This window comes from Alosa sapidissima, chromosome 4 (assembly GCF_018492685.1).
Source record: "Alosa sapidissima isolate fAloSap1 chromosome 4, fAloSap1.pri, whole genome shotgun sequence".
Taxonomy (NCBI): domain Eukaryota; kingdom Metazoa; phylum Chordata; class Actinopteri; order Clupeiformes; family Clupeidae; genus Alosa; species Alosa sapidissima.
Window position 1 is genome coordinate 28,233,315 of NC_055960.1, and position 25,828 is coordinate 28,259,142.

Sequence of the window (25,828 nt, forward strand, 5' to 3'; positions counted from 1 at the left end):
GATGACTGACATACAGTTGTGTTCAAAGAAATAGAAGTGTGGTAAAAAAAAAAAGTGCAAATATGTTTCAATAGTTTTTATTTCCATATTTCAAATGTAATAGAAACATTACACATTCAACTCCAGATCATATTGACAAATGTTTATTAAGTCTGCATTGTTTTGTTTTAACAGACTGCACATTTAATCACTTGAAATCATTGAACTAATACTAATATGTAGAAGCATTATTTTGGATAACTGCTGCACATCTGCATTGCATCGAGTCAACCAAGTTCTGGCATCTATGAACAGGTTCTGCCCAGAATGAACACACCACATTCAGTGAATTGTTGGGTTTCGCTTCAGAAACTGCATTTTTAATGTCACCTCACGTTTTCAATGAAGCTGAGGTCAGTAGATTGAGCCGGCCATTCCATTACCTCAATCTTTTATGTCTGGAACCATGAACCATTCTCACTTACTTGTGTGCTTGGAGTCATTGAGCGTGGTTCCATGCAGCCAATAAAAATGATATGATAAACAGGTCCCACACCGTATAATGAAAAACATCCTCATACCATGATTTTTACACCACCATGCATCAACTGACAACATGTCAGTACTGAATTTAAGCCAATGTACACAGTAACACATAGTCAAATTACTCTTCATCCAATGCAGTGTGAGCCAATTCAATTATTTGCCTTTTCAGCTTTCTTGCTTTGCTCTCTGGCAGGTCATCCAAAATATTTTCTACGTAATGCAAAAACCCTGCATGTGGTGAGGAGGCCTTTCTTTTGAGGACACCAAGGACAAAGTCCATGGCCTCGGAAGCATTGTCTATTTTTTGTCTTTTTTCTATTTTTTGTTTTTTTGAGTCAGACATGTGGTCATGGGGGCAAGATGAAGTCGGATGAAGCAGTGCCATGTTCTCTGGGGTCTGGGAGGTTGTTGGAACAACCAACTCTGGTGACATAGATGAATCTAAAATATCTGAACTTTCATCAAAGTTGCAGGCATCACAGAGAAAGGACAAGACCTGATAATATCTCCACTTCGGGACATAGACTTCGTCAGCTGCTGTCCCAAACTTGTTGCTCTTAAGCACCATGCTGTGCTCCCGTGTGAAGACAGTCCTCAGATTTTTGAACTTTTTCTTCACATCTTCCTCTGAGGAAAAAAAAGACAACAAAGGATGACATGACTAATGGAAAATAAAGTGTGGCTATTAAAATTCTAGGAAAATACAAGGAATCACAAGCTGTGAGAATCACAATAACAGATTCTGTTACCTTATAATAACATTAAGTTACAGGAGTTAGTGCAGTAGACATAACGTTACAACTGAAAAGCATAACGTAAAACATTTTACAATGGGACTCACCATTTATCACAGTCAGCTCATCAGTGAGCTGTTGACAGAGCTCTTGCAGGGCTTTTTTCTTGATGTCTCGATTTTTGTACAGTTCAGCCCTTGGGTTCCACAAGTACTCGTGTCCTGAATGTGGATTAGTTCATACAATAAATCAGACTATTACAATTCAGAAACAAATAAATAAATGAAATCATGACCTACAACAACGCCCATATTTTGCGATAACTTTGTTAACAAAAACCACCGCTAGGACCTAGTTAGCTAACGTAAATCCCATGCAATGTCAATAGAGAGGTGGTAGGCTAACGGCCGTTTACACTTTACTGGGGAAAAACGATGTCTTACTTACGACCTCAACACATTCAAAATAGATGTTTGTTGTTTTTTTTTTAAGCATTTATGAGGTAAAATATCTAGTTTGGGTTTCAACATAACAACTTACCGCTGTAAAAAGATATAAGCCGCTTCACTTTTTCTTCGCTCCACTGTCCGTGAAACACTGCCATCTTTGTTGAAAATTTCAGAAGCTCTTATGGTCATGTGACTCATTGCTAGATGATCTCAGAAAGTTGCCCGGAAGTAGAGTTGCGCAAGTATCTAAACAAGTTGACACAAGCAGAGACTTTCTAATGAGGAGACACAGCACTCAAAACATCCTCCATAGAAATGCATGGGGTTTGTATAGTTGCATAATGCATAGTTTGTAATATGGCGTTGTCTACACAAAAAATGTAGATCTACACATACCCCACCCATACCACGGCAAAACGTCGACATGTGAATACATTGAACCAATCATGTGTTGTGTTGTGAATACATTGAGCCAATCATGTGGTGTGTTGTGAAGACATCGTGCCAAACATGTGTTGTGATCTCGCTGCTGGAGCAAGATTGGTGTAGTGAAGGCTTGCTCACATGCATTTCTGCCAAAAGATGCCCGATTCTTTGATACAAATCATAGGCCTACAGATAGAAATCAAAGTTTTTTTATATATATAGAAATCAGAACTCAAGTTCAAGGCCTGTGCTGCTGAACTGGGGGAGCCACTGAATCACATCTTCAATTTGAGCCTACGCCTCGGACAAGTTCCAACACTGTGGAAGACATCATGTCTCACCCCTGTCCCTAAGAAGCCACACCCTAGTGAGCTTAATGACTACAGACCTGTCGCTCTTACATCACATGTGATGAAGACAATGGAGCGATTGGTCTTAGGCATGCTCAGACCCCAGGTACGCCATGCACTAGACCCGTTACAGTTTGCTTACCAGGAGAAAGTGGGCGTGGACGATGCCATCACTTATCTTCTACACAGGACACATTCCCACCTGGACAAGGGGAAAAGTGCTGTGAGAATCCTGTTCTTTGATTTCTCAAGTGCTTTTAACACCATCCAGCCCCTCAGATTGGGAGACAAGCTCTTGCAGATGGGTGTGGACGCTCACCTGGTAACCTGGATTACAGATTACCTGACCGAGCGACCACAGTTCGTCAGACTGAAGAACTGTCTCTCTGACACTGTGATCTGCAGCACCGGAGCTCCACAGGGAACTGTGCTCTCTCCAGTCCTGTTCACCCTGCACACAGGGAACTGTGCTCTCTCCAGTCCTGTTCACCCTGTACACATCTGACTTCTGCTACAACACCGAGTCATGCCACATGCAGACGTTTTCTGATGATACTGCAATTGTGGGGTGTATCAGGAACGGGCAGGAGGAGGAGTACAGGAGCCTGGTGGAGGACTTGGTGCAATGGTGCAAACTCAATCATCTTCAACTTAACACTTCAAAGACCAAGGAGATGGTGGTGGATTTCCGCAGGTCTAAGCCCACTCTGCTACCAGTCCACATTGATGGGGTCAATGTGGAGGTGGTTAGCACCTACAAGTATCTGGGTCTCCACCTGGACAATAAACTGGACTGGTCAGCCAACACTGATGCACTCTACAAGAAAGGGCAGAGCAGGCTGTACTTCCTGAGGAGGCTGCGGTCCTTCAATGTGTGCAGTAAGCTCCTCAGGATGTTCTACCAGTCTGTTGTTGCCAGCGTCCTCTTCTATGCAGTAGTATGCTGGGGAGGAAGCACAAGGAAGAAGGATGTGGGGCGAATTGACAGGCTGGTAAGGAAAGCTGGCTCTGTAGTGGGAGCTGAACTGGAGTGCATCACTTCACTATCTGACAAAAGGACCCTGAACAAACTGATCAACATCTTGGACAATGAGTGTCACCCACTCCACAGCACTATTGTTAAGCAGAAGAGCCTGATCAGCTGGAAACTTCGCTCACTGCCTTGCACAACTGACAGACTGAGAAAGTCATTTGTCCCCAGGGCCATTGAACTGTTCAATGCCTCACTTAAGGGAAGAGGAAAGATAGACTTCTCTGCATAGTCTGTCTGCCTCTTCACCCCCTCCATGTTTGGTACTGTCTGTCCACTAGCCACTTGTACCACTGTCTTTATGCCTCACTGTTTGCGTGCTATATTAGCACATTAGCACATATGCATAACCCCCCCCCCTCCATGCCACAGCCGAACTGTGGCCACACTTATACATTTTCTTAAATAGTTAAATATATAGATATATAGACTTTACTTTACTTTATTTCTGCATTGTTGCACTGTTGACTTACTCATTTGCACTATCACCATGACCATTATCACCATTGCACTACCACCATGACACTCATTCACACAGAGCACCTTAGAGCACCTTACCATACCTTACTATGCACAGAGAATCACAGGCTCAGTCCCTGCCTCAGTCATTGCAAGCGCCTCTGATTTATTAATCACCACTATGTGGATACTGTTTTTAGAATTGATTTAGATTAAGTGTTAGTTAGTATAATTTGTATTTTTGTAATTTGTATTTTAGTATATTTTTATATATTGTATTAAGTGTTAGTATCATTTGTATTTTAGTATATTTAGCATATTCTTTATCTTCTACTGTCCTTACTGCTTAGTTGTGTTTTTATATTATATACTTTAATTACTCTTTCTGCTGTTAAAGAATGTGTTTGTGTTGTATGTATGCTGCTGAGACCTTGAATTTCCCCTGGGGATCAATAAAGTATCTATCTATCTATCTATCTATAAAAAATAATGTTGCCTCAATCTCAGTGGGAAAGTGTCGCTCTGCAACATTGCCTGGCAACATTGCCCAAAAAGTTGTAGCCTACTTGTATCATCATCATGCAAAGTTAAGATATGTAGGCCTACCAGAAATACCCAAAACACACTGTTAAAACTAGACTAGGGCCTAAAAATCGTATAGAGTCTTTTTTGCAAAACATGTAAAATGTTCTCATGCAATAAGACACATTTTACTCTGTTGTCATCATACATCATCAAATGCAGACCCTTCTTATCCTGGGAATCCAGAAATCCAGTACCCTGGAAATCCAGAGTTCTCGCGAGAACACAATGGAATTGTCTCTGCGAGACACTGGCAATGAGCAATGATGCACGTTACTTTTACCCCTTGCATCCCGGGGAACCAGCTAAACTGATGAAGACAGTGCTGCAACGTTGGAGGACAGTAAATATTGGTCGTAGTGTTATCCTATTGCGTCGAAGTCCGGAATCATTCAGAGTAAACATTGGTCTAGTGTTATCCAATTGCGTGCAGTGAGATTTTCAAATGCATGCAAGTTGCCACCCCTCGAGTTGGGCCATTACATTGTTCGTGGCCAGACCCTTAATCTTTCTTGATTACCAGGGTCTGGATTTTCCACGCTAGGAATTCAGAGTTCTCGGAGCACATTTTTAAATTTGCTAAGCGAGTCACTCTGGCAATGAGTAATGATGCACGTTACTTTTGTCCCTTGTATAGCGAGGAACCAATCACATCTGTGTATCTGATATAGGCGGGCCAGAGCCGAGATAAACAGATGATAGTTGTAGTGTTATCCAATTGCGTCGAAGTATCGAAATTTGTCAACATTGATCTTATAGTGTTATCCAATTGAGTGCAGTGAGATTTTCAAATGCATGCTTAGTGCCGCCTCTTGAGTTGGGCCACATAATTTATGGCCAGGCCCTTTACACGTGGCCGGCTATTTTCATAAACGGACATTTCACCCTCTCTGTTTTCAAAAATAACAATTTGGCTGGATACAAAAACTCATTTTATTCTTTTGCTCTTTTGCATTGCTCTATGCTGTTCTATGGTGCTTTCTGCCTCTTGGTTGCGCACGCATGTTTTCGTGACGTTGCATAGAAATCCATGTATAGCCAAATGAAAATGTAGGCTAAACACAGGTTGCACTTTTGGCGCTGGCGCATAGGCCTAATGTGACGTTGGCTACTAACCTTAATCGTTTTAAAATGTAATTTATTTAATTTAAAATTTTAACATTTTATTTATTTAATTTAAAATGTATTTAATTTAAAATGTATTTTCAACATGATAACAACCCCAAACACACCTCCAAGACGACCACTGCCTCGCTAAAGAAGCTGAGGGTATGGACTGGCCAAGCATGTCTCTAGACCTAAACTCTTTTGAGCATCTGTGAGGCATCCTCAAATTGAAGGTGGAGGAACGCAAGGTCTCTAACATCCACCAGCTCCATGCCCAAGAGAGGCAGTGCTGGAAAATAATGGTGGCCACACAAAATATTGACACTTTGGGCACAATTTGGATATTTTCACAAGTTGGACATACTCACTTACTTGTTGCCAGCAGTTTAGACATTAATGGCTGTGTGTTGAGTTATTTTGAGGGGACATTAAACAAGCTCACTACTTTACAATGTAGTAATTTCTTCAGTGTTGTCCCATGAAAAGATATAATAGAATATTTACAAAAATATTAACTCAGTTTGGTCCTCATGAGTTCTACATTTTGTTGCTCACTGTCCACCCTCCGCATTAGACTCTCTCTCTCTTTCACACACACATACGAAAGGCAGAAAAGAACAGATCTCAGCTTGTTAAGTTTTCTTTGCGTGTACACGCTGGCATCCAGATACTACTACAGATAGCTTTGTCTCAACATGGTGTGTGTGAGAAAGGACATTTTGCATGTTTGTGTAAGCTGTGTGTGTGTGTGTGTGTGTGTGAGAGAGAGAGAAAGTATCAGTGAAGATGTAAACTTTATTTGTAAGTTAAGTGTGTATGTGTTTGTGTGTGTGTGGTTGTGAATGTGTTTGTGAGAGAGTCAGTGTGCTTAAATGTGTGTGTGTGTGTGTGTGTGTGTGTGTGTGTGTGTGTGTGTGTGTGTGTGTGTGCGTTTGTGTGTGTGCGTTTGTGTGTGTGTGTGTGTGTGTGTGTGTGTGTGTGAGTGAGTGAGTGAGAGAGAGAGAGGAAGAGAAAGAGAAAAAAGAGTGTATAACATGGAGGGTGGGCAGTGAGCAACAAAATGTAAAACTCATGCGGACAACATACTATCGAGCCTTAGAAACTGCCCCCGACTACAGGAGCTGCAGCACAGCACTCTCTGTGGGCAGGGGCAGGATCTCCAGACCAGAGACTGGCTACTGCTACAAGGTCCATGACTAGATGTCCTTGAGTGTGGATAGAAACAAGGAGAAAATGGTTAAGCACCAGTCCCTACACCAGATCCCATTGCATTCCATTGCAACTGTGCAGGCGACTGTGACACTCTCAGGTAAAAAGCAAGGATTAAAGTGTATTTCTGCTTGTTGGAACTGTCAGGGTAACTCTTGCCAGAACATCAACCAGCCAGATGATAACAGGAGTGAGGGAGTGCAGGGGAGTTGAGGGATGAAGTTTGTTAAATCTTAATCTGATTAAGGAAGTTTTCTTCTGTAATTGTTCAATAAAACCACTTGTTGGATTTTTTATGGACTTGGAGTCATTTTTACACAAAACTAATGGCTGGGATAGATTCAGCACCCCTAAAAATCCCTAGTTAGACATCTCAAAAGCTAATATTGGTTACATTTTATTATTTTCGCCCAGACCCTCTGGGCACCCCAAACTTGATGGGCTCTCCAGGTGTTTCCCCGAGGATTTGGCCGTGGATAAATTGGGAGGTGTTACTAGACACCTATAGGAACACATAGTAAAAAAAAGCTATTGGTACGAAAACATTTTTGCAGAGATAAAAAAAAAAGTAATTTGTGAACAGATGGCATACTTGATTGATAGTGGTTGTGAATGCGGTCCAGAAGTCATACGCTTTTCTCACGCTTGTACATTTCTTCAGCTTGAAAAGAAAGAGGAAAACAAACACTTCCACTCCACACCCCTATGACCTCACACAACAAACACACACACACGCACACACACACACACACTCACAAACACATACATGACCTCACACTACAAACACACCTTCACTCTCTCAAACTTAGATTGAAGACAAGAGCATGGTGTAGAGATCTTGAGTTGGAGTAGCCTATAATGGACTAGTCCAGATTCTTGAGTTTCGTTGTGGTTCTAGAGTTTCAGTTTCAGAAGTAAAGCAGCAGAAAAGTTGACTCAATGAGAGTTATGCTCATAAAGTTCAATAAGGAAGAAAAATTCTGGAGTCGGACAATACCATTTGTAATGCCATGGATATAATTACATTATGACAACAGAGGGGTTGAGGGGAGGAGTCGCTGACTCAGATCCTGGCACACAGAATTACAGGCCACTAGGGACCCATGTGTGTGTGTTTATGAGGCTGGACTGAAGTATGCGTCATTGTGTGTGTGAGAGAGAGATGAGATAATCCAGACTCCGAGGAAGAAGAGAGGACGAGAGACAGAGAGAGGGGAAAGAGCAAAGAGGAACCAGACCAAGAAGAGAGGACGCTGCACGAGACAACTACAAAACCCACAAGCACCATGTCTCAGGTAGGACTAGCATAAGGAAGCCAGAGTGTATTAACTTCACTTTCTACTGTGTGTGTGTGTGTGTGTGTGTGTCTTGACGAGGTGCAGATAAAGAGAATCCAGAGAGCAGTTTCTGTTGATAAAGGCAGGAGCCACTCCTGTTTTTGCTGCTTGTTTTGCAAGAACTCTGATAATTTCCCAGTATTGTTCACCACTGCATTTCGTCTTCTCTTCCTCTCTGCATCTTTCTTCCTTCATCCTCTTGTTCTTCTTCTCTTCCTCTCCGCATCTTTCTTCCTTCATCCTCTTGTTCTTCTTCTCTTCCTCTCTGCATCTTTCTTCCTTCATCCATCAGATGGAAGAGTGTGACGACGGGCGGGCACAGCGTCCAGAGGTGCGGGAGGAAGACCTACTGGAAGCGAGAGATCAATTGGCCGAGAAGAAGGAGGTGAAGAGCAAGACCTTCGAGGTGATGGAGGAGTGCGGTGAGTAGAGTGGAGCGGACTGATCTGCTGATGTAGCACTGACCCAGCAAAGGTGCCTCCACCTGGCCAGGCAAATTGCCAAACAACTCCAAGCAACACCAACTTAGTTGGACCAGTGTGCGGCGTCAGTCTGTGTTTGTTGGTGTTAGTCGGGTGAGTTTTTCAAGTTTGATCAAGTCCAGTCGCACATAAACATCTGTTTTGTCAGTTACTGTCTGGGTAGTGTGGAACTGGCAGTAAGTGTTCTGAACACTTAAGACTGCAACCAACTACAGCTAACATTAGTAGACACCGAGGTGCTGTCCAGGTCAATAGGGTGTGTATTTGAGCTGGTGGGCGAGTGTGGTCAGTAAAGACCTTCAAGGCACTGGAGGAGTGTGGTAAAGGTAGAGTGGAGTGGACTGTCACCTGCCAATGCAGCGGAGATGCTGTCCAGTTCCATATGTGAGCTGATGGTTGTGGATGGAGTACAGTGAAGTATAGTATGGTGGGGATGTTTTTTTGGTGTTTTATGCCCCCAACGTTGTCTTCAAGGTAGCGCTGCCTGGAAGGCACTAGGGTTAGCCATGGGTTAAGGTTGGGGTTAGGTTTAGGATTAGGTGCCTTTAAGTCAGCGTTGGCAGTGCTGCCAGGAAGACGACGTTGGGGGCATAAAACACCATCGAGCGGTGGGGATGGAGTACAGTGGACTATAGTATGGTGGATTCTGGTGATGTAGAGTGGACTGGACTAGACTGATGTAATGATGTAGCTCTGTGTCAGATGGAAGTGCCAAGACGCTGTCCAGTTTGTATGTTTCAGTTGATGAGCAGTAATAGCTGAATAAAGTAGATGCCTTTGACGTGATGGAGCACTGATTAAGTGGAGTGGACTACTGATGCAGCGTTGTTCTACCGGTAGTAAGTTAGATTGCGGAGACGCTGTCCAGCTCAGTAGAGTGTGTGTTTGAAGTGATGGGAGGGTATAATGGACTGCGACTGACCTAATGATGTAGTTGTTCCAGTAAGTGGAAGCGGACACTGTCCAGTTCTAAGGGGAGTGTGTTTGTGTTTCGCTCAGAAAGAATGTTCGCCCTTTGGGATTACACAATATTTCCACTCCATATAAAGCTGTGCAGAGTATAGTAGAATAGAGCAGTAGCCCTGGGGGATGGGGGGAGATGGGGGGGTATGGTATGGATGCCCATGGGTCTACTTTCCTCGGTGAACGTTTTTTTTCTTCCATCAAAACACATACTTCTGTTGGAAATTACCTAGGATAGCACTGACAAAATTGGTCCTCAACTATGTAAATTATACTATATGTGAAATGCATTCTACAGTGATTTAAAATAAAATAAAAAACGTTAATTTATATTAATATATATGAATCAAATAAAATGTTGTTTTCTGTAGGCTTTAATCATTTTATTTTTTTAGAACAAGTAAATATGAATGAAGCGTTTTGTATGAATGCACATTGGATAACTGGAGCTGGAATATAGGTTACACAGGTTTCAAAAGTTGCATCTTGCACAAGTTGGCAGGCAGAATATACACACACATTTGATACAAAGGAAAGTATCTGACCGTTTACTCTCTCCCTGTGTTTGTTGTGTGTGCAGAGCGTGCCGGCAAAGCAGCTCCCTCTGTGTTTAGCAAAGCTCGCGTAGGAACGGAAACAGCATTCAACAAACCAGGCAAGAAGTAATACCAGAGGACATCCCTCTACAGATATCCCGACGTGTTCCCATCCATTTTTAGTCTTGCACACAATTACTCTAAAACTGATGTGTTAATATGGTGAGGAACTTTTTTTTTTTTTTAAATAAAGTTTGCATACTTTTGCTATAGTCATGTAGAAGCTTTGTGTTGATTCTTAATGAGCATTATGTCGATTTGCCCAAACAATGAGCACGATGAACGTCATTTCTCAAATCCATGATCGGCTGACCGGTTTAGGAAGTGTAAGGGGTATGGATTGGATAAATTGAAAGAGGTGGATTGATATGGATATTGTTCCATTATACCATTAGATTGATGTATGGTTGTGGTGACACACAATCCACTATTTTTTTCTTTATTTAGAAAAATGACAAACTAGTCAATGGTTTTACATTTTTTTTATTAAAGAACATAAAGTTAAACATATAGACATTCTGACAAAAGGTTTTTTCAAAACTACCTCCAACAGTAGACAGTACGAGTGAGAGAACAGAGAGCAAATCACATTGAAGCAGAGATGAGTTATTTCATGAACTTGGTGTGTTGGTCCTGTAAGATCTTGGCGGAGGACTTGGCGTCATAGAAGAGCTCGTTGATCTCCTCCACCTGTTCCCTCTCCACACTCTCCTTCCCCTGCACTCGCCCCAGCAGGCTGGCCGGCGTCAGCAGCTGGACAGCATACCTGAGGTGCACAGAGACAAGGGGGCAGTATGGGGTTATGCGATATACTGACTGGGGCCAGAGACTTTCTAATGAGGGGACGCAGCACTCAAAAAATCCTCCATAGAAATGCATGGGATTAGTTTGTAACGCCAATATGGCAGTTGTCTACACATATCCCAGTGTCTTATTACACTTTCTAACTTGAGGAGACAAGTTTTAAATAGAAAAATTACCGGAAATCTTAGTCACTTTTAAACGTGATGCTAGCAGGCGAGATGCTAATGGTCTAATTCGATTCAATGATCTATGCTAGGCTGGAGCTAAAAGTGGTATCACCAGACTAAGAGAACAGCTGGATGAACTGGAGAAAGTTAAAAATCAATTGTTTAACTCAAGGGGAGGTGGAAAATGAGCTTAATTCCCCAAATGGCGGAATATCCCTTTAACCCGTTTACTGCCAACGGTGCATATATGCGCCCACAATGAGTGTGTTCTAGAATGCCAAGGGTGCATATGTGCGCCCAAGGAGCATCATCATTGCCGCGCTAACATGTAGCCAATTAAAACATCGTTACTGTGCTGTTGCTATGTTGATTTGATAGTAAACATGTTCTAGACAGATCACGATTGGTTAATATTTCACAAATATGCTAATTACGTCATTCACAAACTTCAAAAAACAAATTAGCATCAGCTAAATATCAAGCTATCTAGCTAGCACACAGAGAGAGTTTGCGATTGCGGTACCGTGAATTTATAGACCATGGAGGAGAGTTTTAATTTCAACTGGGACAGTGACAGCGATGAGGAGTTTTTCGGATTTGGAGAGGAGGACTTGGAGGGGGTCCTGTGTGGTCCAGGGGAGGACGAGGAGGGAGTCGAAGAAGGAGGAGCGGCCGGCAACTTCACCGAGGCCGGCGACTTCACTGGCTGTGGTGAGGGAGACGCCCCGCGGGAGTGGCTAGATGTGACAGGCAAGACGGTGGCCACTGAGGGGGAGAGGAAGCGATCTGATGGGAGGATCCCTTTTGTACACACCAACCCACGACCTGGTCCGCAGAGAGTTTGGGATTGTAGTGATCCATACCTTTTTTTTAAAGCCTTTTTTAGCGATTGTGTCATTGATCTCATGGTGGCTGAGACAAACCGCTATGCTGAGGCGTTAGCTTCCACCGAGCTAGCGAGTCACTCTCGTTTACGTGACTATAAACCCACTGATCGCTCTGAGATGGAGGCGTTTTTGGCCATTCAGATCAGCATGGGTCTGACTAGAAAGCCTCAAATCGCTGATTACTGGAGCACCCAAAGTTCACTGGGCTTGACACCAAATTTCGCCCGTGTAATGACACGCAACCGCTTTCAGCTCTTGTCCTCCTGCATCCACTTCAATGACAACTCTCTGAGGTTGGAGAGAGGTCAGCCGGGTTATGATCCACTTTTTAAAATCCGCCCACTTATGGATCTAGTCCTGAAGAGTTTTCAGAGCGAGTACTACCCCCACGAACACCTCTCCATTGATGAATCCATGGTTTCATTTCGTGGAAGGGTGTTTTTTCGTCAGTACGTGCCAAATAAAAGACACCGGTTTGGTCTGAAGAATTTTGTCCTATCAGACGCGACAAGTAATTACACGTACCTGTGGCACGTATACACTGGAGGGGCCTTCAACTACGATCGCTGTCTGGGTATTGGCCATAGTTCAGTTGTTGGCTTGCTAAGGGAAGCCAAGCTTTTGGGGAAGGGACACAGTCTCTATACTGACAGCTACTACACCTCACCCGCTCTTTTCCAAGAGCTCCACCGGCAAAACACCGGCGCGTGTGGAACTGTTCGTGTGAACAGGAAAGGCATGCCCCCTCAACTCCATGGTCTGAAACTGCGGCCTTCAGATCCCCCTGTGTTTTTTGAAAAACGTCCACTTTTAACTGCGTCTTTTCGTGATGCTGGCACAGTCACCGTCCTCTCCACAGTGCACGACAATCTCGTTATCACCAAACGAGTGCGTAGCAAGGGGCCTGATGGCTACAGAACTTTGCGCAAGCCAAAGAGCGTGGAGGACTACAACCGCTTCATGGGAGGGGTAGATCGCGGAGACCAGCTATGCTCCTATTACAGCTACCAACACCGTGCAATGAAGTGGTACCATCGGTTGTTCCATCATATCCGAGAGGTCGCACTTGTGAATGCCTACATCTTGCACAAAGAAAGTGGCAATACAATGCAGTCGGCTGGATTCCGCGAGCTTGTGGTGAAGGGGCTACTGAGACGGAGGCAAATTGAGCTCACTCCTCCTCCCAGGCCAATCAGCACACCGTTAAGGCTCTGGCATGGTCCTGCGTCACATTTGCGCGTGTCCAAGACGTGCGTCATTTTTGCCGTGGACGTGAAGCATACTCCAATTTCTGCTGTCCTGAATGCGCGTTAAATTGTTACGGTTAGCGCCTGCGCACTACGGATTAACTGTGATACTCTGCCCCACCAACTGGGGGCGGTACGTCGAGCCTGAAAGTAGGACACAACCAGCAAAAAAAGCCTGAAACGCCTGAAGAAAAGAAGAACTTGGGATGTGCGAGCACTAAACGAAGGAAGAGCTGATGAAGGAAAAAGCACCACGAGTACGTTCGCCTGTCTGCTGGGAAGTTTGATAAGCTGGCCCATCGCATCGCTCCATTTATCATCCACCAGAACACACACAGCACACCTGTTGGTATAGCTGAGAGACTAGCTTAGCCTACTTGCTTATTAGGCTACTTAGCCTGTAGCTTAGTGACTCGGTGCTGCGAGGGCAGCAATATTGGTGCGATACAAAGTAAAGACATTTTTCTGAACACATGCAGCAGTGTCATGGTAAGAAAGAGTTGTGCGTACAGATGTCCTCAATTAAATTTGTATTGAGTCTTCACACCTGCCTCATACCAAAAAGTATGAACCAAAAACCTGTAAATATGACGTGTCAATAAAAGTTTTGAAGTAACTATTTGTGTTCATAATGTATGTCTCACTGTGATAATGGGTGTATTTAGAGCGAGCGGTAGCCTAGGTTATTCCTTCAATTATTATTATGATAACATTATCCGGTGTTGACAGGCGAGTTTCGAGATTGAGTTCAGCATTGTTCAGGAGTAGGCTAGGAGATAATGATTGCACCTGGGAGAGGTAGGCTACATTCCCTTTATTATTATAATCACTATTGATAATGCATTATATAAGGAACAGGCGAGAATGCATCTCGATCAGCAAGTGTTACATGGGTTTCGCCTGAGCGTTGTAGATAGATACCTTTAATTGGCTCTGGGTTTTGCGATTTGATTTCAGCATACGCTCATTTTTAAAAGATGCATTTAATCCGAAGTCATGTCAGCTCTCTATGCAGGGAGTAGGGCTGTCACTTTTATTCGAACATGACGTGAAATATCCGTAGTCGAACTATAAATAAACTATTCGGTTTTTAGTGCTGTGTAGCGCATTTCCCGGTGTTGACAGGCGAGTTTCGAGATTTGAGTTCAGCATTGTTCAGGAGTAGGCTAGGTGATAATGATTGCACCAGGGAGAGGTAGGCTACATTCCCTTTATTATTATAATCACTATTGATAACGCATTATATAAGGAACAGGCGAGAATGCATCTCGATCAGCAAGTGTTACATGGGTTTCGCCTGAGCGTTGTAGATAGATACCTTTAATTGGCTCTGGGTTTTGCGATTTGATTTCAGCATACGCTCATTTTTAAAAGATGCATTTAATCCGAAGTCATGTCAGCTCTCCATGCATGGAGTAAAGGCTGTCACTGTCTATGATTAGTTTTATTTTATTGTTTACCATCTCATTCAGTGCTATATGATCCAGGGCTCATGACCAAATCAAGCCAATATAATAGCCAGTAGCCACAATGAGCCCATGCAGCCACCCTGTTTCGACAATCAAAGGTAACGCACAGAACGGCCAGCAGACAGATAATTACGTCCCCAACTCATCTAAAATGTGGTGTCTTGAAATACTTTGGGTTCTACACCATAGATGGTAAAGTGACCGTTAAATATAATGTTAAAGAATGTATCTGTGGATTGTGGCTTTACATCGGTCGAAGTTGACTCCATGTCGTGGTGTCTCACGTAACTCAAAGCCAGGCAAGCTGAGGACAGGCGCTCTGTTCCATCGTCGTTATGGTAACCAAACAAGTCTTCTTCTGTCTAGGTTTGTTTCTACGTTTAAGTGTTGTTCTTCTATGTGGTCCACCTACTGGAGGGGAGTGTTTACAGCAGTTCCGTTTCACACATGCGCAGTCTACGCGTCACTTTGACGCGCGGTCTTAAATTTCGGTCGACTCAAAGACGCGACACATGCTGTAAAAATGACGCAATTCTCGTCACGCGCTCACCAGTGCCGCGTGCGCGGGACGCAGACGCGGGACCATACTTTAGGCTTTAGTGCCCGTGCGTCTCACTGGTCGACACTTTCTCGGACAACACGAGAAATCGCGTCCGGACTGCAAAGTCTGTTCCACGCGGAAGCGCAGTCCAGATGACGCACATAGAGGGAGGAAGCAGACACCTTTCTTCTGCAAGACCTGTCCAGACCACCCTGCACTGTGCCCCACTGACTGCTTTGAGATGTACCATACAAAGCTTGTGTACAAACACTGGTGAGATGTTGTTTGCTTATTATAGTAGGCTATCTAGTATGCGTATCTGCTAGTATCTGGTAAATTACATTAATTTTAATATGCACATGTTGATATGCATTTTCCTTGTTTCATACAATGTAATAATTACTACTATTGATTATATAAAAGTTATTTATGCACGTTAAATTACACTGCTAATAACTATAAATGTAGACATTTGCCAAAATGTTCCATTTTGTTTGAATTTTCTTCTCTAAATATAGTTTTTTTTTCCTTTTTTTTCAGAATCTTCCATCTCAGGCATCCACCACTACCAGCCTAGGTTGTCTAGGAGCACTTTCAATCAGTTAAATCAGCCTTCTTTCAATCAGTTCAAAGGATCAGTTCTTTCAATCAGTTCAAATTATCAGTTCTTTCAATCAGTTCAAATGATCAGTTCTTTCAATCAGTTCAAATGATTAGTTCTTCCAATCAGTTACTGTTCATTTTTAGAAATCTATACAAAACTTGAACTGATATTTACTGTTAGTTTGTTCAAATCTCTACCAGTGTGGAGGTTTTACTGTTCATTTTTTGAAATCTATACAAAACTTGAACTGATATTTACTGTTTGTTTGTTCAAATCTCTACCAGTGTGGAGGTTTTACTGTTCATTTTTAGAAATCTATACAAAACTTGAACTGATATTTATTGTTTGTTCAAATCTCTACCAGTGTAGAGGTTTTACTGTTCATTTTTAGAAATCTATACAAAACTTGAACTGGCTATAGTAGCTGGCTAGCAAGTAGCTGGCTAGTAGTACACTAGTTTCCAAAAGATGTTCAGAGTTCTTTTTTGTTCACTTAAACAGTTATTACATGTAGCTGTATACTCAAATGAAACATGGATCTAATCCAATGTGTTTTCAAAGGCAAAATAGGAAATGAATCACAGAGAACATGAGTATTGTGGCCACATATAGGTTGCTCCCCGGGCACAACACTGGTCTCTGCTGTTAGTGTGCTCACAAGAACTTAACCTATGTCAGTCCTTTACTGTTTGCAGATGTTAAAAAAACACCCCAGCAGGTGGACATTTTTTCTTTTATGATCTGCAAATTGTCATGTGCAAAGTATCTTGGTTTGTCACCAATACAATAGTATATATACTCTTTTGATCCCGTGAGGGAAATTTGGTCTCTGCATTTATCCCAATCCGTGAATTAGTGAAACACACTCAGCACACAGTGAACATACAGTGAGGTGAAGCACACACCTTGCTCAAGGGCACTTCAGCCGTTCCTACTGGTCGGGATTCGAATGGGCAACCCTCCGTTTAGTTCAAAGCGCTAACCAGTAGGCCACGGCTGCCCCTCAATTACCAAAAAGAACTTATTATTTATATTTATTGTTCAATTTTACTACAGGGGTGTTTATGTTTAGTCATTCTAAACCTTTCTGGACCTGAATTTAATTGCAAAGGAACAGCATAAATAATGACATGCATGGTACTACATGATTAACATGTCACTGTTTGTTAGACTACCTGATTTATCTGAATTGAAACCACCTACCGTTTGTCACGTTGTATGTTATAAGTTTGCTACTCAATCATTTTGTAATGATGTAATGAGATGTGTGAATATTTAGAGTATGTAATAATATATTATTAATTGATTAAATTACATATCTTCCTATGAATATTATCTATTGTGTGTGTTTTTGAGGTGATAATTCATTAGTACATATTACAAATTGTATTGTGCAACTGCTGTTTGTAATGACCACAATGACATACACAATGTTTTTGGAGCCCTAAATAGAGGCAGTGGTGTAACATCCTTTGTTATTTGACTGTAGCTATCAAAAAGTAGTGTAAAACCAGAAAACAGATACTTTATACACAGTTTGACAATATCCAGCAGATTTTTGGGGGATTTAGAATGTTGCTCTGGCAGTGAGGGGGTGCAGTATTCTAGAATTCCGTGGCAGTTAAAGAGTTAAGGGTTTACACATGGCATGGCATCAATGGTTAAAGCCAAAGAGATACGCCCCTTTCTGAAATGTTGTAATATCCTCCTTGAACTTTGCACCACAGGCTTTGTGGTTTGTTTGCTCTGCATCGGTTGCCTTATATAACCTCGTTTAGTCTGGCCACGTCAATAATATAAAAAAAAAAAGAAAAGAAAGAATAGCCCTGGATAGCTGGGTCTGAGAATCCCAATCTGCTATGAATTATATAGCGATGGCCAAAAGTATTGGCACCCATGCTAAAGTTGACTGAAAAGAGGAATATAAAATCATCTTTTGGAAATTGATCGTAATGCCTTAAGTGAAAAATGAGGAAATATCTAACCTTTAAGGACACCAATTTTCTTAGTGAATGAATAATGTATCATAAATAAATAAATGTTCTTCCTTAAAATACATAAGTATTCCCACCCATATGTTAAATTCCCATAGAGACAGGCAGATTTTTATTTTTAAATAGAGATGCACCGATTGCAATTTTCTGGGCCGATACAGATTTTTCATAGAGTTTGACCTGCCGATACCGATTTTAGCCGATTCCAATTTAATTTCTTCTAACCATTTTACAGTACACACACAAATAGTTATTTTCTATCTTTTCTTTGATAGAACATGTTAATATAGACGTGTAATCAACTTATCAATGATGAAATGGCTGTTAAAAAAAAAATGGAACCGGTGAGCAGACAGATTCTTTCTCAAGTCTAACTTCAGATGCAGTAGGCTATCAAATTATGGATTAAGTTAAGTTATGGAACACCCATTTTATGCTTCTCACATCCAATATCCAACTAAAGATTTAAGAAAAATGTTTTATGATACATTTGAACATACTACCATGTAACATATTTTCATATGCATTGATGAATTTATGGGAGGGCGAGGGAAAAGTGGTAGCAGCCTAGGCTATCACGCAAACACAGGGGAGAAGTGCTAATAGCGATTAGGTGCTCCACCATATGAAAACAGTGCACGTCTGTTTTGCGGTGAAAAAATTAAATCCAAATTCCGGTTGCATCAATTAGGCTATAGAAACTTTCAGAGTCGACTGATTCAGTATTCAGAGCATCAGTTTTCTTCATTGTAGGCTACTATGTCAAAAGCAACTTTAACGTTTGTTTGCCTTTCTAATAGGCTATCGTTTGTTCACTTTCACGACATCCACTTCTCAATCTGCTAGATTATTTTAAGGCATAGCCGCAGTCTACGTGCAGTAAATAGTTAGAGTATTTTTTTTTTCAGTGGAGTAGAACTACTAGGGCTACTGTATGTCGCTGCTTGTTGACATCTTTGATTATTTTTAATATCGCAGTCGTTTATCTCTGTTCAGCAGGCTTGTGGTTCAGCTGTGGGCACGCAATTAGGCAGTGACGGGCGGTGATGAGCGATGTTTACGTAGCCTAATGAAGTGACAGTTTAGTAAATTCCACGCAGTAGGCCAATGGTAAAGCACAGCGTTTGCTGCATAGAAAAACTCACTAGCCTATTAGTGCTTTCTTTGTAGCCCTACATCCAGCCCTGAGTGTTGGCCTGGTTGCTAGCTTCTTCAAACTTTGCAAACTCAGCTGGGTGTTGTTACAATTGCGGCGCACGAGTGTATTTGACCGGCATAAAATCGGCATGTCTCAGACTGACCGGCCGGTCGCCGGTCATGGCCGATCACGTGAAAATCGGCCGATTCCGGTCACCAGCCGATCTATCGGTGCATCTCTATTTTTAAAGGCCAGTTATTTCAGAATCCAGAATACTGTGCATCCTGATAAAGTTACCTTGGCCTTTGGAATTAAAATAGCCCCACATCATCACATACCCTTCACCATACCTAGAGATTGGCATGGGTGTTATTTCAGTTAGCCTATTAGCTGGTTTGATGCTCATTGAGCTCAATGCAAATCAAACCAGCTAATAGGCTAACTGAAATTAATGATACATTATTCATTCACTAAGAAAATTGGTGTCCTTAAAGGTTAGATATTTCCTCATTTTTCACTTAAGGCATTAAGATCAATTTCCAAAAGATGATTTTATATTCCTCTTTTCAGTCAACTTTAGCCATCACTGTATAGCTGTTGCTTTCTAGTCATGTGACTGCACAGCGATCACTGATTTCTAAATCCAAGTGCACACTTGGATTTGACTGGCAGTGGCCCCAAGCGTACTTCATGTATCTGTAAAGCACAGTGTCGTTACCTTAGCGTGGTCTTGGTGCCGATCTCTCCCAGGTGTGTCAGAGCCTCCTCACTGATGGTAATGCCTTCAGTCTGTGCGCGAATCTTAATGATCTACACATTAACAAACAAACAAACAAAACAATTCACTTTAAAAATGGAGTACTTTTTACCAGGTCCTGGTCATAGTAACAAAGCATCTACAGTGTTTGACTGGTAGTCATAAATGTCAGTCTGAAGCCAACGCCTCTCCGAGTGCTCACCTGTTTCATCTCCTGTGGAGTGTAGAGCATGGTCCTGATGATCATGACTCAATATGTCCAGTGCATTTTAATGTGTGTGTGTGCGCGCACTCACCTGTTTCATCTCCTGTGGAGTGTAGAGCATGGTCCTGATGATCATGACTCTGTCCAGCAGATCGAGAGGGATGCCATGAGGGGAGGTGATGTCCTCCGTTCCCCTGAGAGAGAGAGCGAGAGAGAGAGAATCAGATCCATCAATCAATCATCTATCTATTTATTCCAATTTCTTTATGTAGGAGCCCATAACAGCATGCTTTAAAAGTCTACAAACACACATACAAACACACACACACCTGATGAGGCAGTTGCCGCGGTTGGAGGCGAAGACGACGATGGGGGCGATGGAGCTCTCCAGGGCGCGGTGCAGGTAGGTGAAGCACTCAATGTCCAGCATGTGCACCTCGTCCACAAACAGCACCCCCGGCACCAGCTCCGCCACACCCTGGTCTATGTATCTGTTCACCACCTTATTGATCTCCGCTCGCAACTTATCTGCACACACACACACACACACACACACACACACACACACAGAGAGCAGTGAATACAGATTCAAACACCACTAACGTACACATTCTGTAATTTCCAGTGTATTAGCCACATTGCGTATAAACTGCAGGACATTTTATTGCAAATTAAAAAAAAAAATGCAGTGCCCAATAGCCCAATGAATCACAATCAAATCATGCTTTAATCATAAATCAGAATTAATAAAGAAATGCATTCCCATGTAGAGCCCCCCTATTGCAAAATAGCTGAAGAAATTTTGCAAAATCAATGAATAAACCTTGTGTAGCCAAGGGAGAGAGCAGTGACCCAACCCGGGTCTCCAGGGTACTAAACCTGCAGCTTGACCGGAACGCCAAAGAGTCACCCCAATTGCCATGGCAGTTAGAGCGCATACTCAACTGTAGTGATGGCACACCTCGGCTAATAGTCAGGAAATTACGGGTACATTCATTCAATCACTCACTCTCTCTCACACACACGACGCATGTTTTTAGAACGTGTGTGCATGTGTTAACGTGTGTTTACAGGTTACCTGTGATTTCTGTCTTCTTGGGCTTCATCAGTTGTCCCATCATTGACATGATGTCCTGTCCTCCCTAGAATTCACATATATAGCAAAATCAGTTGCACTCGTTCAGAAGAAAACAAATGCAGCTATACCTGCTCAGCAGATAACAAATTCACCTGGTCAAAGTTAGTTATAGTTGCTCAGGAGCAGGGCTCAACTTTAACTTTTAGAAGTTGTTAAAAGTGGTTGCCAGCTTGGCAAACAGGGATGAGATTTTGGTTGCCAAAGCCAACCAAATCTGGTTGCCTCTTGTAACAATTTGGTAGGCAAGGGCAACAGGGCAACCATTAATGTCGAGCCCTGCTCAGGAGGCAGCCAATTAGCTTCTTCCCTACAAATACTATCACATCAAATGCATGGCAATATCAGCAACTCTGGCTGCCAATCATTTTCTCTCTCATTTTTCTTAAGCTCCCGTCCCCATGTTGGGCTCATTAAATGTCTGTGTACCTGTGGCCTGGCGTTAGCGATGTCCAGGTCGTGGAGAGTGACGTCCTGGATGATCTCCTTCTTCTTGTGCACGTCTCCTTTGGGCAGTGGGACATACTCCTCAGCCTCTAGGTCAAACTCGGTGGCAAACGTGTCGCAGCGTCCCTGCCTCTGAACAACCAATCACAGCACGGATTAGGCAAGGCAAGCATATTGAGGGAGTACTACAGGCTCAGAAAAGAGTGGACCATTTGTCAACTAAACAGGAGACTCAATGTTGGAGGAGGAGGTGACAAATGGAAAAAAGTAATGTTTTTTACATACAGTAAGTGTGTTTATGCATTTGTTTACCTTGACTGCTCCACTGTTGGCTTCGATGTAGATGACATCGCCTACCTCCACCCTCTCCTTCTGCAGACTCTCATAGATACTTGGATCCAACTACAATCAGAGCAGGCAGACACACACAGTATTGGTCCTAAAAAGCTGGGTAATTCCATCATGAGCACATTCAATACCTTACAGTTCATTATATTATATCTAATATTAGATGGCTGAGCAAATCTCTCCTTGAGCTGACCTTGAGCTGCTTCGTGCCTTTTCCCGTCTTGAGGCCGATGATGACATGGCTGATGGTTTTCCCGTAGCCACCCATAGGGTTCTCCGTCTCACAGGGAGACAGCTCCGTCACCTCACCCTCATACACCTCCTTAGTTTCTTTAATACGCAAGCCTACACACGCACACACAGTTACTGACTCACCTCCACACTCTTAACCCTCTTAAGGCCTAGTGTGTGTGTCAACAATTCAATACTTAATAAACTTCCACTTGCATAGAAGCATTACTGTATACACATGTTCAAAAGCTCAACTGATCCAATCAGTAGCCACGTTTACATGGACACTTAGTCCATGGCTCAATTGGAATAAAAATGATACAGATAAACACCTTGATCGAAATAAAACTGACAATCCGATTAGAATTTTAATCAGAATGAAAGGGGTGGTGCATTTCCGTTCTTATTCCTATTGAACAGCCATGTATAGTGTCAATCGGGTTGCCTGCTGTAGCTTCTTAGGCAAAAGCAAAGTAGCAACAGTTATTTCAATCAAAAGATTCTAGAGCAAAGTAAACCTCTGATCAGAATAGAACATATCCCATGTAAAACAGATGACACAAAACACTCTATATACCGGTAAATGGGACTAGTAAAAAACAGTCTCACCAGAGCATTCTCCATTAAAACCTGTAACATTATATGGGGGAGGTTGCCATGGCAGCGGATGTGCTGGAATGTCTACTGAAGCTAGTGCTCCTGACCTATTTCACAGCAGCCATTTTGGCATGAATTAGTAGGGCAAGAACAGGGCGTTCAGACCAAGAACGATGATGATAACTATAACGACATTAGCGTCGACACTGACCAACAATAAGAAAAGTCTCTCCTCATGTTAATGAATGTGATGTCTAAAATATAATGGATTCTGATTGGCTGTCAGCTTTTTATCGTTCTCAAAATCATTCGGAAAGTAATCCCCAACGATATCGTTCTACATGTTGTTATTGTTATAGTTTGTGTGTGGATGTTGCCATTCATATTAGCTAGATCTACACTGTTGTTGTGATCATAATGACGTCTCTGTGTGCAGAAAGTGCAGCAGAAAGAACACTTAATTAATGTCATTAGTAACATCTAGGCCTACCATATATTTCATGTCAAAAATGACTGTTGTAAAAAAGGGTCTATTGGTCTGATCACAGTGTTCCGGCAGGCCTTTCATCTGGCCCTGGGCATCTACGGGGAAGACCTACTGAACAGTGGAACAGGTGCGTGCGTGTTGACTCACCAATAGCCCTTCTGAAGTTCTCCATCAGCACCTCTGTTTTCTTGATCTCTGTTGAGTACACCTCACTGCCCACCATGGGACAGAAGGGCACTTTATTCCCCAGCTCCTGAGCCATCGCCAAGGCAAGTGCCGTCTACACACACACACACACACACACACACACACATTAGTAAACCTTCAGTGTGATTTATGCCTTTTATTTTATCTTCTTCTTCTGTCCAGTCTAATATTTATCATATCATAATGTGCGTTTCCTTATGAATCACTACTTTCTATTCTTTTGATTGATTGCAATCTGTACAGCACTTCAGTGTAAGCCGTGTATAAATGTGCTTTAGAAATACATTTTTACTTACTTACATTTACTAAGCACACAATTTAAAGCCAATATTCATGGATTTCATTGTCTCTTTCCACTGGTGCATAAAATCAAGCATCTAGATTGTGAATGCAGAAGTGCTTGATTAATACACCTGTGTTAAAGGGACCTGATTAAACCCATGAATAGACTTTGAATAAATGTCAGGCTACATCATGACTTTAACAAAGTTTTCTGATGAACAGATTCACTCCGAAAGTGTGAAGGAGGGAACATAAAAATATATTATATTTGCTTGACTCACCTTTCCAGTTCCAGGAGGTCCGGCCAGCAATACAGCTCTTCCTGCCATTTTCTTGGAGCGAATTAGTTCCACTATGATGCCACATGCCTAGAAATGGCAAAAATTTCATATTATAGAAAACGCCAAGTCAAGTCTACTCAAAGCGGCCTAAAGGGCAAAAAACATGACAAAATAAACGTCAAAGCCATTTATGTGAGTTTATAAACACAGCTTTCTCCATACACTAAAACAATTTATCCAAATTTTATCACATTAACTGATCGATAGATAGATAGATAGATAGATAGATAGATACTTTATTGATCCCCAAGGGGAAATTCAAAGTCTCAGTATCATACAGACATCACACACAACATTCACTAACAGCAGAAAAAGTAATAAAAGTAAGCTTATATAATATAAAAAACACAACTAAGAAATAAGCACAGTAGAAGATAAAGAATATACTAAAATACAAATTATACTAAATAACACTAAATCTAAATCAAGTCTAAAACAGTATCCACATAGTGTGCTTAGGGGTGATTAAGCATGAGGCGCTTGCAATGACTGAGGCAGGGACTGAGCCTGTGATTCTCTGTGCATAGTAAGGTAAGGTGCTCTGTGAGAGTGAGTGTCATAGTGATGGTGCAAATGAGTAAGTCCAACAGTGCAAGAATAAAGTCTAGAGACCAGCATAAAAAAGGACATAAGAGAGTAGGCAAAGTAATATACAAAAAAAATATAGAAAAACTATATCTATATCAGTGCGAGAATGGGTTTACGTCCCATGATATTAACATGGGACAACTCACTTTAGGAAAGCTTAATTAGAACAGTTAAATCAGTCAAAAGTGTTCGCTGAATATTTTGCTAAAAACAGAAGATGGAAGTATCTAAACAGCAGGAAAGTCTGGGAAAGCAAAAGTAAACAAGAAGTGTGTTTACTACTGCAGCTGTTGCTAGGCAATATTCACAAGCCAAGCGATGTTGCCTAATGCTAGCTTAACTGATAAAGGTAAATGCAAAGAGATCAATATCATAAACGACATATAACGCAAGAGCGTTTACTTTGGCTGTATCAAATTGTCATGTCATTTTTTTTTATCATACTCTTGGTAACTTTAGCTCAATGATTAAGGGGCGTTACAATGCTAGCCAGCTTTCCATAGCTAGCTAACCAACCACATGCAAAACACGGCATGGCTCGAGCTAGCTTGCTAGTTAGTTAGCTATGCTCTATATCTGTTACTGAGGGACGTGGAAAGCTCTAGAAGTAAAAATCCCAGACCCCTGTGTGCCTTCATAACAACTTAGTCCGTTTGTATAGGCCACAGTGTTGCTATCAGGACGCATGTTAACAACGTTGAGTTAACGTTACCTCTCTTGCAGTCTCCTGTCCCACCAGGCCTGATGCACTCTGCTTCGCATTACCGGCATCGTCTAGTCCAAGACCTTTCACATGGCTGTGTGAGGCAATACGCTGGGTTTTCGTGGTGCTTTTCACCTCCTCTATCTTCATTGTTTCTGAAAATGTACACAAATCTAACTACAATGACTTCAATAGGCAACTTTAATTCAATTCCATTCAATTCGGCGCGAAGCCCCTTTCTAATGCTGGTCTTCTAATCGTGTCCGGAGTAACCAAGGCAATTGGGGGAAGTCCCGCCTTCGCATTCAAGCAGATGGAATTTCAATGGGCATTTTCATTGGACATCTCAAGTTCAGTTCCTCTTAAAAACACTCCGACTGTGTATGTGAAACTTAACAAT

At 42.1% G+C, this 25,828-nt stretch overlaps 3 protein-coding genes across 3 annotated transcripts; 1 reads left to right on the top strand and 2 right to left on the bottom strand.

Annotated features, from left to right (window-relative positions):
* Positions 1–61: 61 nt before the first annotated feature.
* Positions 62–2,075, bottom strand: LOC121707746. The gene is made up of 3 exons (XM_042090527.1): positions 1,800–2,075; positions 1,367–1,480; positions 62–1,152 (listed from the first exon to the last, which is right to left on the bottom strand). Exons 1-3 carry the CDS (start codon positions 1,861–1,863, stop codon positions 644–646), a joined length of 687 nt encoding a protein of 228 aa, XP_041946461.1. The 5' UTR covers positions 1,864–2,075; the 3' UTR covers positions 62–643.
* A 5,984-nt stretch (positions 2,076–8,059) lies between these two features.
* On the top strand, positions 8,060–10,461 carry mustn1a (musculoskeletal, embryonic nuclear protein 1a). The gene is made up of 3 exons (XM_042090337.1): positions 8,060–8,166; positions 8,501–8,630; positions 10,234–10,461. Exons 1-3 carry the CDS (start codon positions 8,158–8,160, stop codon positions 10,317–10,319), a joined length of 225 nt encoding a protein of 74 aa, XP_041946271.1. The 5' UTR covers positions 8,060–8,157; the 3' UTR covers positions 10,320–10,461.
* A 255-nt stretch (positions 10,462–10,716) lies between these two features.
* Positions 10,717–25,721, bottom strand: ruvbl1 (RuvB-like AAA ATPase 1). The gene is made up of 11 exons (XM_042090325.1): positions 25,438–25,721; positions 24,078–24,164; positions 23,455–23,587; positions 22,186–22,337; positions 21,957–22,046; positions 21,627–21,776; positions 21,141–21,204; positions 20,392–20,590; positions 20,154–20,256; positions 19,819–19,910; positions 10,717–11,015 (listed from the first exon to the last, which is right to left on the bottom strand). The coding sequence occupies exons 1-11, from the start codon at positions 25,576–25,578 to the stop codon at positions 10,856–10,858; spliced, it is 1,371 nt and encodes a 456-aa protein (XP_041946259.1). The 5' UTR covers positions 25,579–25,721; the 3' UTR covers positions 10,717–10,855.
* Between the last annotated feature and the right edge of the window lie 107 nt (positions 25,722–25,828).